The 14,086-nt window shown below is 42.7% G+C and overlaps 1 protein-coding gene across 1 annotated transcript; it reads left to right on the forward strand.

Moving 5' to 3' along the window:
• Positions 1-1,862: 1,862 nt before the first annotated feature.
• LOC130117884 (polycystic kidney disease protein 1-like 3) lies at positions 1,863-8,459 on the forward strand. Its single transcript, XM_056286140.1, has 3 exons — positions 1,863-1,994; positions 3,222-3,957; positions 8,433-8,459. The coding sequence occupies exons 1-3, from the start codon at positions 1,873-1,875 to the stop codon at positions 8,457-8,459; spliced, it is 885 nt and encodes a 294-aa protein (XP_056142115.1). The 5' UTR covers positions 1,863-1,872.
• Positions 8,460-14,086: the final 5,627 nt, after the last annotated feature.

Below are 14,086 nucleotides of genomic sequence, written 5' to 3' on the forward strand. Positions count from 1 at the left end.
TGATTTAACTGGTTACGTTGATGACCAGCAGAATTGTGGCCAATTTTGAAATCATGTGTGTAATTTTTTTTTTGTTTGGTTTAAGTTGTTAATCCCAACATGATTTGGTGGGAGTGTAAGTGGCCAGCCTTCTCCAAATTTGTCATGTCATATTCATGGTGTGGGGTTTGGCGCACCCCGGAAAGGGTTAAACAAAAATGTAAATAGTGACGTCACACGCCAGTTTGCTACACGCTGTTGTTAGTCATGCACCGAGCATGTTAGGAAGACAGCAGATGAACAAAAAGTAAGTAATTGTTTCTTGTGCTGTTTTTAAGCTAATGTGACAAATGTGTGAATCTTTGTGCTTATTTGATGTTATTGTGATACTGTGTTATGTGTTTTTATAGTTTCACGGTACTCTGGAGGAATAAAATCGTACCAGTCGAACTCAACGCTGTGTTTATTGATGCCAAGGGCTGCTACACCTCTGTTGACCCCCCCAAAAAATAAATAATAAATAATAAAAGTAATAAATAATAATACAAATTCTATTTCAAACCAAACTAATCACTGTTGGAAAGTGACCACTGACACTGCTAAACAAACTCCAATGTCGTCTACATTAGGAAGACCAAGCAGAAGTCGTGGAAAAAATTTACAATCTAAAATAGAATTTGGCTTGACCAAGCAAAGCAGGGAAGATAAAGCTGATGTTAGTGTAATGGTGGATGTGAATGTTGAAAACGCAGAAGATGAAGGAACAGAAAATAATCATGTGACAATACTGTAAGAGATTTTTGTCTCACTCCTCATTTAATGTCAGAGTGGAAGTAAATAATTGCCACGACTGTCTACACCTTGTTTATTTTTGGAAAATTCTACTTATTCTGCCTTTAAAATAGCTACCCTTTGTACTCATGTCTTAGCCAACACTAGTTTTTAAAATATACTTCATTTGATGTCATCTAACATTTTTGATTATGGCTACTGTCTTCATACAATGACTGCTGCCTAATGCAAATATTGTGTATTTAACAAGTTTCTTGTTTAGGCTAGGTTACTTCATCTTTTAGGTTAAGCAGCGCTGTTCTAGTCTAGTGCGACTCACCTGTCTCCTGTTGCCCCCCTGCACAGCTATTTCCGTGCCTTCAGGCTTGGTTCCTGAATGGTCAGGTTGCTGTGACTGGTCGCAGAGAGAGCAACGATGTGCCACTGCCGCCGGCTCCTCATCAAGGAAGAGGGTGGCGGGATCCTCCTCAAAAACACGACGCTGGTCACTCTCGTCGTACTCTGACCATGGCTTGGAGAAGGGCACCATTCTCCTGCGTGCCGGTGCCTGGCCGCTTGATGATGGATGGTCAGGCTTCTGTAATTGTAAAAATAATAATTTTGTTTTTATTTATATAACACTTTTCTAAAACAACATTACAAAGTGCTTTACGAAGAAATAAAACCAGACAAGGCAATAATAAGAGTAAGACCAAATAAGTAAGAGTAAAATGTATTTAAATAAATAAAAACAAATATCAAACATTTGTAAAAGCTTTCATAAGAAAGAAGTTTTAAGACGAGACTTAAAAGAAGCTACAGACTTGGTTTGTCTTAGTTCAACTAGAAGAGAGTTCCATAGTGCGGGGCTCTAACAGCAAAAGCCCGATCACCAATTATAACAAACCGAGACCTGGTAATAACCAGCAGGGCTCCATCTGTGGATCTTAATGGTTCAGGGGGCATACACCAGATCAATAAATGAGAAATTTATGTAGGAGCAAGACAATTTAAAGCCTTAAAAGTTAGCAATTCGCGTCTTAAGCTATGACGTAGGCACGTCCCTGTTGCGTAGGCGCGCGCGCGCGAATTTGCTTCCGGCTCCATCGACTTGTTGACAATATGCCTCACTGCTGTGTCCCCCTTTGTTTAAATCGATCAGAGAGTAAAACTGAGACCAAACTGTCTTTCTATCGCTTTCCTCCGAAAGACAAAGATAAGAAGAGGTGGCTGCAGTTAATACGGTAAGTTGCTATTGAAGAAATGCATTGAAAATCGAAGTTTGGCGCCGACTTTTGTGCTAAGTGCAGACTAGCTACTACCGGTAGCTACCCTCTTGTTACCGAAATCCACGTTACATACTAGACAGGTATTTAGATTTTTAGCTAATTCAACAAGCGAGGATCAATATATGTGCTTTTCCATATGTTTTTCTGCTCAATAAGGCTTTAATCAGAGTGTAGTGGAGGGTAAACAAGCATCGGTTAGCCACTTATGTTGTTACTACTACAACCCTGTCTGTGAAGACATACAGTTACTGTAAGCAAGCATTATGTCAGCTACACACTCGGAAAACTGCATTATTCTATGCATTGTTAGCCCATGATTATCTAAAACGAGATGATGCATCTCAAGGGGATTGTCATTAAAGAGACTTGGAGTAAATGCATGAATAAGCAGGGGTACATAACGTTAGATAGTCCAGGTGAATGTGCTGTTTCTGCCTGTTTTGTTACAGTAGTTTCACTTCTGACTTTTCCCATATAAATCAAACAATTAAACTTCATATCTACAAAAAATAATGTTTCTGTAGGGAGACTGACATCTAATTCTAAAGCCTTACTATGTAACCTTTCCTTTATGAAAAGGCTATGAAAAGGCTATAATATTTGCCCCCCCCCAAAAAAAATCTGTATTGTATAGTATGTGAATACAATATAACTTGCCCAATCTGTATGGTAGACTGTTTGTATAATATCATTATACAATCTTTACAGTAGAGTATGTTAACACAATAGAAATTGTGTTTTAAATAATTGATGGTTAAAGTGGCATTCTTTAACTTTTTTTGATAAAAAATAAAGTGGATTTTGGTCACAATTTACCACTATCTTTCACTGAAGGAGGTAACAGAGGACTGATTTAGCCTATTTCCCATTCACAAATCCTTCACCATCTGTTACAATGCCCATGTTTGTGACTGTGTCTAACCAGACACAGACACAAAAATGGGCATTGTAGCAGATGCTGAAGATTTCATGAATGGGAAATAGGCTGAATTAGTACAGTGTTACCTCCTTCAGTGAAAGATAGTGGTAAATCTTGACCAAAATCAACTTTATTTTTTATCGAAAAAAGTTAAAGAATACCACTTTAATTGTTCAAATCCAGGGCAGACGATAAGTTACAATGCAGCTTCAAGTTTTCATTGCCAATCATTTCTAAATCTCTCATTCTTTTTTTTTTTACAGGCGTGATGGCTTTACACCAAGCCCCTGCTCAAGGGTGTGCAGTTGGCATTTTCCAAATGGCAAAGCTGCTGGCCCATCACGTTTTGCTTGGAACGAGGGGAAGACTTTCCCAGGCCACCTCAGCCTTCCACACAAGAAGAGAAAAACAGTACCACTCCCTCCCAGTGGTGAAGAAGGGACAAATGAACTTGAATTACAAAATTCTGACATTGCAACCGCAGAGCCCCCTAGTACTTCAGACAACCCAACCGCAGACACCCCTAGTACTTCAGACAACCCAACCGCAGACACCCCTAATACTTCAGACAACCCAACCGCAGACACCCCTGGTACTTCAGACAACCCAACCGCAGACACCCCTAGTACTTCAGACAACCCAACCGCAGACACCCCTAATACTTCAGACAACCCAACCGCAGACACCCCTGGTACTTCAGACAACCCAACCGCAGACACCCCTAGTACTTCAGACAACCCAACCGCAGACACCCCTCGTACTTCAGACAACCCTTTTAACAGTGTTGCGCTGCTAGAGATAGAGGTTGACATGTTGAGAAGAGAGAATGAAAAATTGAAAAGAGAATTGGAGAAACAAAAACAGACCTTTTCCTTCAGCCAAATATCTTCCAATCGTGTCAAAGTAAAATATTTCACTGGCTTACCAGATGTTGCTACCGTCCTGGTTTTGGAAGCACTCTTATCTAAGTTTGAGCTACAATATCATTCGAATTGGACAGTCCAGTCTATGCCACTAGTCGATCAGTTGCTACTGACTTTGATGAAGCTCAAACTTAATTCTGGTCATGAAGACCTTGCAACCAGGTTTAATTGCAGTACAGCCACAGTTACCAACATTTTTATCACCATTGTCAGTGCCCTGTATGACATTTTATATGTTGGTATGCTTGAGAACAACATCCCCTCCATAGAGAAGAACCAGGCATCGTTGCCAGAGTGTTTCTGTCCGTTTCCTAACTGTAGGATTGTGCTCGATTGTACAGAGTTAGCAGTCTCCAGGACAGAGAGGCTTGACAAACAGAATCATTTATGGAGCCAGTACAAAAAACGGACCACACACAAAGCCCTAATAGGTGTGGCTCCTAATGGAGTGATAACATTTGTCAGTGACTATTATGGTGGAAGTGCCTCAGACAAGGCTATTACATTAGATTCTGGAGTTCTCAATCATCTACGCCCAGGAGACATGGTGATGGCAGATAAAGGCTTCACAATCCGGGACATCTTGCCAGAAGGGGTTTCACTCAACATCCCGTCTTTCCTTGTTAATGGACAGTTCACACAAGAAGAAGTTAAGAAAAACAAACTCATATCCAGTGCTAGGATCCATGTGGAGCGCTCCATTCAGAGGTTGAAATTGTTCAACATTTTGGACAATATCCCATATCAGTTCACTAAAAACATAAACAAAATACTGAAAGTGTGCGTGTGTCTTACCAACCTACAAACACCAATTCTTCGGGAAATAGCATGAAATGACTTGAATAAATGTAAGCAGAATCAGATTCATGTATTTATACTTTTAATAAAGTAATACTGAATTAAGAACACTGCTTGATTTTTTTCCTCAAAACACATTTGTAACAAAATGCATAGTGCAAAAACTAATGTCACTGTAAAAAGTATAAAGTGCAAAACATCAACATTGGTAACAAAATGCATAGTGCAAAAACTACTGTCAACGTAAAGAAGAGGATCACCATATGATGAATACAACATTTAAATATGCAAATTTGCATATTTAAATGATAATGATGTACCGTGCATGTTCACATCATGTATACTTTACATTACTTAACCACTTATCCAACCCATATGGTTGGACAGAGTCCTTCAGGGCTCTAACTAAGTGTCTTGTGTTTTATGTTATTATGTTATGCTCTCCTCGAACCATCACCTTAACGTGGTGGAGAGGTTTGAGTGACCCCATGAATCCCGAGAGCTATGTTGTCTGTAGCCTTGCGCTACTGTAGGGTCACACATGGCAAACTGGTCTAGGAGGGAACAGACTAAGAATGGTTCAAGAGCTGTGAGGAGTTGTGCCCCACAGTCCTTAAATACGCACAAAGGTTTAAATTTGATGAATTTGATTAATTAAATTTAATTAAAACCCTTGGCAAACTCGTCTGAGGATGACTAAATGAATGCTGGGGTTCATGTGGTTAAGACCATTCTTCTAATATTACATGTTTCCAAACATTTTGGACAAAATAGAACATTTTACATCAAGGTGCCCAGAGATTTCCTGGTGCCCAGCTGACCTGTATCCAACGTGGCCTATAACGTTAATAAGAAACAGATCGTAGCACACATGGTAGCCCTAAAATGGCTGTGATCTTACATGTGAGTCTATATTTCATTAATTCCTAATATGTATTTTAAATTCATTAAACCTTTACAGCGTTACAGTATGTACGATCATAGCCATTCTGGAGCTAGACACATGAAAAGCTAGCCTTGGATCCAAGAACGTCAGAGTTATTTTAACAAGTCAAACGTCGGAAAACAATTATCTACCGACAAAATAAAGCACTGGCAGTCTTTATCCAAGGCTTATGAATCGCCAGTAAACGTGGGATATAACATCAGAAGCCAGAATACCCAACATTACCAAGCTAACGCTAGCTAACCCTGTTAGCTCACTCACCTCAACCTGATAAACTTTCTGTTTCATGGAAGCCTGTACCTTGCCTTTTATAATGCCCCCTGAAACATTTACGTTCACAACTCTATCTGAATTGAAAGCGTTGAGACCCTTTTTCACCCTGAGAGGTTCGTCTTTAAAAAAAGACGTTAATGTAAATATATTTACGGGTTCAGACATATTGTTTTGAGTGGAAAATAATGCAGTGAGATTCCCCAAGGCACCGGAAGTATAACTCCGCCCACACGTGACGTCGCGTCTTTCGTCGTGACGTCGTGCTTAAGAGCCGAATACAATTGACAAATCAATTCGAGATATAACGGAGCCAATGTACAAGGCAAAGCACAGGAGTGATATATGTGGTTATGCCTTTGTGCCGGTAATGAGCCGAGTAGCGGCGTTTTGTACCTACTGCGGACGGTGGAGGGAGCCCCTGCTGATACCAGAATATAGTGCATTACAATAGTCAATCCGAGGATAGATAACAGCATGTACAACTTCTTGCAGATCGGCAATTGATAAACTACCACGACTACTACTATTATTTTCGGCTGCTCTCGTTAGGGGTCGCCACAGCGGATCACCCGTTTCCATTTTTTCCCGTCTTGCAGTTCGGCAATTGGTAAAAAAAAATGACCTAATTTTGGTGAGTAGCTTGAGCTGAAGAAAGCACGACTGAACAACATGTTTGATTTGATTATCAAAACCAAGGTTAGCGTCGAATATTACCCCACGATTCTTTCCTGGCATCGTCTGATAAATCTCTGCTGGTATCTTCTAATAAATCTCCGCCTGTATCTAATAAATCTCTGCCGGTATCTAATAAATCTATGCTGGTATCGCTAACGGTCTTTGCTGGTAAATTTCCACTCGTCTCAATACTCGCGTGGGCCGATCGGAGCGCGCTGCATTCTCTTGTATGCTCTTTCGACGACGTTCCCGCACATTTCATTGGCTAGCATGCGCGTATATTTCACGCACCAGTCACATCACGTAGTTTCCCACCTATCAGAAAGTGTATTTTCAAAAAAAAAAAAAAACCAAAAAAACCCCAAAAAATGGTTACTTTTTTGGGCAGCAGCGGCGCCAGAAAATGTCTGTTGAAAAACAAAAGTGCTGTCATGTTAAAAGTAAACAGCAAAAAAACCCCACCCCAAACAAACAAAAAACAAATCAGTATTTATCGTTATATCATTAACATCTATTACCAAATCGTTCGGAAGGGAGGGGCGACGTTCTCCGACTCAGTGTACAGCCGCACTAGCTAGCTGCTGCTTGTCGTCACCTTCTTAAAATAATGGTAAGTCATATTTTCAAGTTTTTCAAAAAACAGAATAAACTGAAACAAATATAGAATATGTGACTTAGGCCATTATTTTAAGAAGGTGAAGCTGTAATATATTTTTAATATAAAAATCACGGTTAAACAAAGCAGTTTGCTTAAGTTTGTCACAAAATGAGGTGAGGAGCAGGAGGACGAGAATTCAACTCAAGGCCAGCCAGTCATTTCCTGCTGTAATCTTCAAAAGTAAGCTAATTTACTATTTGGGACTGTTATAGGCTATTGCCTATTTCACTGTTATTGTTTATTGGGGAAAGTTTTTGCTGTGTGCGTTCACTTGGATTTTATGTTGATGTTGCTGCACCTGCCGTGTGTGTGTGTGTGCGTGTGTGTGTGTGTGTGTGTGTGTGTGTGTGTGTGTGTGTGTGTGTGTGGGGTAGTGTAGTGTTGTGCAAGTTTACACTTCACAAGAGATAGCTCAAAGTTACAGGGCAGAGCTGTTCCGTCATTGTAGTATTATGTGTCGGCATTAATCAGACGAAGTCTCGACTAACCTTCACTTACTTTATTCACATTACAACATAACACCGTTACACCGATAACTTTCACTTGTAGGCTCACTGGACTGAACTTCCTTTCTGGCGCATCACTAACAATGACATCACGAAGTATCCCTGCGTTTAGCACACACAGAAAGTATTTCCATATCAACACATCTCCCTTCCTTTGAGTCTGATAAGACATGCAAATGACAGTAACTTATTATCCAATGAAATGAACGTACAAATCATCATACATCTTAATAAAGTTACTCTTGCAATTCCACATTTACTGTTACTTCTTACTCAAACCCTTGAAGACTTGTCATATTAACATGTTTAAACAACCTGTAAACAGAGTTAAACATCAATGAAACATTGACCCAACATTTCAACATTTGTTTGACATCAGGTTTTTTTTTTCTTACAGGAACAGTTTCTCAACTTCTGCCATAGAACAAAACATACAATAACCAAGTCTTACAATAACCAAAGTGATCTGGGTGAACTACCAGTCACTATCATAACTGCAGGCTATATCCTATTTCAGAATGTACCCCCCCCCCCATACTTGTCCGGCGGTTTTACAGTTCTGCCACAGCGTGTCACTCACATCGGAGTTTTCGGTGCAGCAACGGGGTGTGTGACAGGAGGTTGATTCTCAATCTCAACTGGTGGGGGTGAGGACGCTCCAGCATCACTCTCAGTGACCATCTCCCCCTCTTTAGAAGGAGTCCCAGGAGCAAGGTGGATAGGTTTAAGGTGATGGCGATTCCTCCGCAGCTCATCGTTTGTCTGCCTGGATGATGTATGAGTGGGTTGTGTTGCACTGTCACAGGACTGCAGCTGGCTTTGACCACTTGCGCTCATTATCCAACTTGAAAGCAACACTGGCCCCCGGTTGTAGTTTTGGGAGGGCTTTTGTGTTGTATTTGTTGTTGTAGTCTCGTCTATAGCTCTCCTTGGCTCTCTCATCCGTCCTCCTCACTCACCGAAGGTCTGGCCATGCAGACTGCAGATTGGCCTTCAGGGTGGGGACTGTTGTCTGGATCTGTCGTCCTAGCATGAGTTGTGCTGGGCTCGCGCCCATGGCTTGTATGAGAGTTGATCTGCAAGTCATTAGTGCTAAGAACAGGTCTGCTTGTTTTAGGATCTGCTTACCAGTCCTTACAGCTCTCTCTGCCTCACCGTTAGCTTGGGAGTAGTGAAGGCTTAAAAATCATACTTTTTGGCAAACTGAGCAAATCCTCTCCCAGAAAACTGAGGCCCGTTGTCAGTAATTAATTCGTTAGGGCAACCCCATCTAGCAAAGATGCTCATTAACTTGGCTATGGTATAGTGTCACTGGACATGCCTTTGAGGTGGGCAATGTCAATGTACCTCAAAAAATAGTCCACAACAATTAGGAAGCTTTCTTTGTTTAGTTTGCAAATATCAGCCGCCACCCTCTCCCATGGGCGGCTTGGGAGCGGAGTAGTGATCAGTGGTTCTCTTCTCTGTGTAGGCTGAGACGTCTGACATTCTCTGCATGTGCTGGCTATTTCCTGAATATGTTTGCTGATTCTAGGCCACCATATACTGCACTTAGCTCTCTCACGGCATTTCACTATCCCTTGGCGACCTTCATGAATGCGCTGCAGCATTTTCTTTCTCAAGCTCTGAGGCACCACTATTCTGTTGTGTACAGTACCAGCCCTTTTGAAGTTGTAAGATGGTGCCTTGATACATAATAGGCTTTTACCTGGAGCGGCAAATCTGCTGAATACCTGGGCCATCCCTTTGTCAAGAACTGCTTGAACAACTGCAACTCACTATCCTGCAGTATCTGCTGCTTGACAATGTCCAGCTTGGGCCATGCCTCCCGGACAGCCTCCTCATAGCATTTCTGTTCGTTGGTCAGCTCCGAGACTTCCATCACTGCATGTGGGTGAGGGTGCCGTGACAGCATATCTGCAACGACGAGCTACTTTCCAGGGACATATTCAGCAGTAGGATTATAACACATCATGCGTATTAACGGTCTCTGACACCTCATCGGTACCGAATCTAAGTCTCTACAGTTTATCAAGGAAACGAGTGGTTTGTGGTCAGTTTGTAAAGTGAATGAATCAAGGCCGTACAGATATCTTGTAAATTTTTCACATGCCCAAACTGACGCTAGGTACTCTTTTTCTATTTGCGCGTAGTGCTTTTCTGCCCCCGTGAGTGCTCTAGAACAGTAGGCTACGGGTTTTAACAGTCCATCATGTTTCTGCAAAAGGACCTCGCCTAAGCCATAACTACTGGCATCAGCACTGACTATGGTGGGCTTTGTCAAGTCATAAAAGGTTAGTACAGGCGACTCAGTGATTAGTTGTTTTACCTTTGTAAAGGAGATCATTGAGGGGTCTGGTGACCTCAGACAGGTGTGGGAAATACCTGCCTAGGTAGTGAGTCATGCCCAAGAATCTCCTCAGCTTAGGTACATTGCATGGTGGTTCTAGCTGAGTGATAGCCTGGACCTTGGTCTCATCAGGGCGGACGCCGCTCTCATCGATACAGTGTCCCAGGTAGATGCGCTTTTGCTGGCGTAGGAGACACTTGTCTTGATTGAGCTTTAACCCTGCTGTTATTAGCGTGAGCAGAGTGCACTGGAGTCTCTCCTTGTGCTCTTCTATGGCATCTGAGTAGATGAGGATGTCATCCATATACATGGCCACACCCTCCTGATCTCTCAGAAGCTCCGACATTTCTCGTTGGAATATTTCTGGGGCACTCGTAATGCCAAATGGGAGCCTGTTGAAATAAAATCTCCCAAAGGGGGTCATGAAAGTTGTCAGTTTGGCACTCTCGAGTCTAGTGGTATCTGCCAGAAACCACTGGCTGCATCTAACAGCGAAAATACCTTAGCTCCAGCAAGTTTGGGCAGAATATCCTCTATGGTGGGTAGTGTGTATTTTTCTCGTTTGATGGCTTTGTTCAACTTTTTAAAGTCCATGCAGATTCTTATACACTCCTTGTTTTTCTTAGGCACTGGTACCATTGGGGCACACCACTCAGTGGGTTCCTTGATTTCTGTTATCACACCACTAGCAAGCATGCTGTCTAACTCCCTTTTTACTTTTAGAAGCATCGGCAAAGACACACGCCTGGCTGTGGTTATGCTGTACGGTTCTGCATCTTCTTTCAAGGTTATTTTGACAGTTTTTATCTTCAGTGTGCCATTTCTGTTGAACAGGAGCTTTTTTGGCTGTGCTGAGCTTTTGATTTCTTTTATGCATTTTACAAGGCCCATTGCAACGGCTGCATTGTGGCCTAGTAGATGACTGTCCTGCGCTTTAATCACATTTCGTTTGAACTTAAACTGTCGCCCCCTTTCACTCAGTAGTGGCTGTAAAGTGGCCTATGCATTTCAGTTTACCATTTCCGTGACTGTCAGGATCAGAATCACTGTAATGGGGTTTCTGACTAAGAAGTCCTCACGGCTGCCCCTAATATTTTGTAGATTTAGGAGCTAGTTTTACTGCTAAAATGCATCATAAATTGCTCTTGTCCAAAGACTTTAGGAGTCTTAAAAATTAGAATTGACATGCCCTTTGGGATTTTCTCCTTAACCAGCCACTTATTGGAGCTACTTTTAGCCTCAAGGTGTTTCATAAATATGGCCCCAGGTGCTTGTGTGTGTGTGTGTGTGTGTGTGTGTGCGTGCGCGTGCGTGCGTGCGTGCGTGCGTGCGTGCGTGCAAGAGAGAGAGAGAGAGAGAGAGAGAGAGAGAGAGAGAGAGAGAGAGAGAGAGAGAGAGAGAGAGAGAGAGAGAGAGAGAGAGAGAGAGAGAGAGAGAGAGAGAGAGAGAGAGAGAGAGAGAGAATTGAGGTAAGGATGAATGCAGCTAAATACAGTGAGGTCCTTGAAGAAAACCTGCTCCGGAGTATTACGTATGTGACCTTAGACTGGGATGACAGTTCACCTTTCAGCACAATGACCCCAAGCATAGAACAAAAAGGATGTATGTCTCTCACTCTCTCTCTCTCTCTCTCTCTCTCTCTCTCTCTCTCTCTCTCTCTCTCTCTCTCTCTCTCTCTCTCTCTCTCTCTCTCTCACACACACACACACACAGAAAGGAACAGAGAAGGAGGGAGTTATCCACCTAACCTCATGTTAACTGGCTGTGCCAGCTGGATCTCAATGGTATCACACCGCTGTCTACATGTCAGACTTGGGGGAAATCCAACACGGACTCAGCAGAGAGGAACCTGCTCACTCCAATTAGATCCATACAATGTCTTCATTTACATACAGTTTCACACTGCAGCTTTTAACACAAACTCTGGCCCAGAGAACAAATGAATGTCTGCACTGTAAAAATACCATCTGCTCTGGCACAAAACATGTACTTCCAAGTTCCACGCTGAAATCAGCCATCGCCCTCAGGACTGACGACGTCTTTTAAAAAATGGTTGGTATCATCTCGTACTGATGTTAATTTCTACACACAGGGAAATAAAGTATAACACGTGAGTTTTCCTTAATTTATGCTTCATTTAAATGCCACTTCGGAAGAAAAAAAATGCTGGTTTGGAACTACTACTACTACTTTCGGCTGCTCCCGTTAGGGAGCGCCACAGCGGATCATCCGTTTCCATCTCTTCCTGTCTTCTGCATCTTCCTCTGTCACAGCAGCCATCTACATGTCCTCCCTCACCACATCCATAAACCTCCTCTTTGGCCTTCCTTTTTTCCTCTTCCCTGGCAGCGCCATATTCAGCATCCCTCTCCCAATATACCCAGCATCTCTCCTCAACACATGTCAAAACCATCTCAATCTTGCCTCTCTTGCTTTGTCTCCAATGTCTCCAAACCGTCCAACCTGAGCGGTCCCTCTAATATACTCGTTCCCTAATCCTGTCCTTCTTCGTCACTCCCAGTTAAAATCTTAGTCTGGTTTGGAACAACCAAGTTGGCATATATAACAGATCTGATTTTTGATCCAGATCTTATTTGAAATGGAAACCTTTTGGAAATGAAATACTTGGATATGACTGAAATGAACTGATTTGATAATTTTCCACTGGCTACTGAAACTGAGCAGTGTAGGACAGATGACAGATGTCCGCGTGCTTCAGACCACTAAGGAATCGTAATCCTTCAGTTGGCTTCGTAAACAAACTGGGAAGCGCAGCAGTGACGTTTTTTTAATGAATGCTGCCCCCTGGTGTCGTTTTATGGAGGTGCCTAAACATTTGAGCTTTGTGGCTGAGAAGCTTAATCAGCTGAAACTTGAGACTGCCAATCTTGGAAACTGAGTAGAAACGGTGTACTGCAACTCATCCAACAAGACCCAAATAGCATCCGGATGTGGGCCACTTCAGGCAATGATGCGGCACTGATGGCCTTCTTCTGGCCCTGACAAAATGGATGTGAGTCTGAAGTGGCCCACATGTATAATACCAGATATGGCCCAAATATGCCAAATCAAATTTGGGCATTTTTTTTTTTGGCAAAGATCCGGTGCTCTCGGCAACGTGTAATCTGGATGTGAACCTGAAGTGGCCCGTGTGGTAAATGGTGAATATGGCCCAAATATCACAAAACAAATATGGGCCACCTTTGGCAAATATGTGGCACATGCGGCACATGCTTGGTTCTGGCCCAGATCTGGCAAACAGGAGCGGACCGCCCAAGTGCCATCATTCTACACAGTATGTGGGCCAGATGAAAGTGTCAGTGTGGGACGGGTCCAGGCCACATCAATTTTGCTATCTGGGGAGCTGCATGTATGGAGAGTGTACACTGCAAAGACGCGAGTGTCCCAATCTCCAGTACATATAACAGCATGACGAAAATCTCTTTCACCCAGGGGGTAACAGAAGATAAGGAGAGGTATGAAAAGAAAGGAGACGAGAAGTCAACTGTCAAGGTCATCATCAATAAATCTGTGGAGGGCACACAGGGGGACCTCACTGAGCTGTTCCACACCTACCTTCAGTGGTTCACACAGCATCACTTCAATGTTAAGCAGCAGTATGAGGAGGAGGCCTTGACACATACTGGACTTTTCAAAACATTACTGCTGCAAATAACAGCTTCCAGATTCAAACAGTTCACTTTGGGGCTTCACACCAGCAGGCCACTCTGCATACGGGGTGCTGTAGCATGTTGGTGGAAAACCAGAGCCTGTGTGTTTCAGCACCGTCTCCACCTGCAGACATAAAGACTCTTCAGCAATGTGGCAACGCCTCAATCCAGTGCTGGGTCACCTTCAGGCCACACATCCACAAGTGTTTGTGCTGCACTTTTTTAGCAATGGCCCCTGAAGTCAAGGCAACTTCTTCCTTTTCAGCACAGAACTGGACCAAGGCTGGCTCTTGACGATTTTTTTTTTTGTGAGGCTAGTCACAGTAAA

The sequence above is a fragment of the Lampris incognitus genome, chromosome 9 (assembly GCF_029633865.1).
Source record: "Lampris incognitus isolate fLamInc1 chromosome 9, fLamInc1.hap2, whole genome shotgun sequence".
NCBI lineage: Eukaryota > Metazoa > Chordata > Actinopteri > Lampriformes > Lampridae > Lampris > Lampris incognitus.

Bases quoted from the DNA above. Each gene is read 5' to 3' on its own strand.
- LOC130117884 (XM_056286140.1), top strand. From the start codon at position 1,873: ATGCCTCACTGCTGTGTCCCCCTTTGTTTAAATCGATCAGAGAGTAAA. The intron at 1,995-3,221 runs GTAAGTTGCTAT...TTTTTTTTACAG, and splicing joins AGGTGGCTGCAGTTAATACG to GCGTGATGGCTTTACACCAA. The intron at 3,958-8,432 runs GTCCAGTCTATG...CCCCCTCTTTAG, and splicing joins AATATCATTCGAATTGGACA to AAGGAGTCCCAGGAGCAAGG.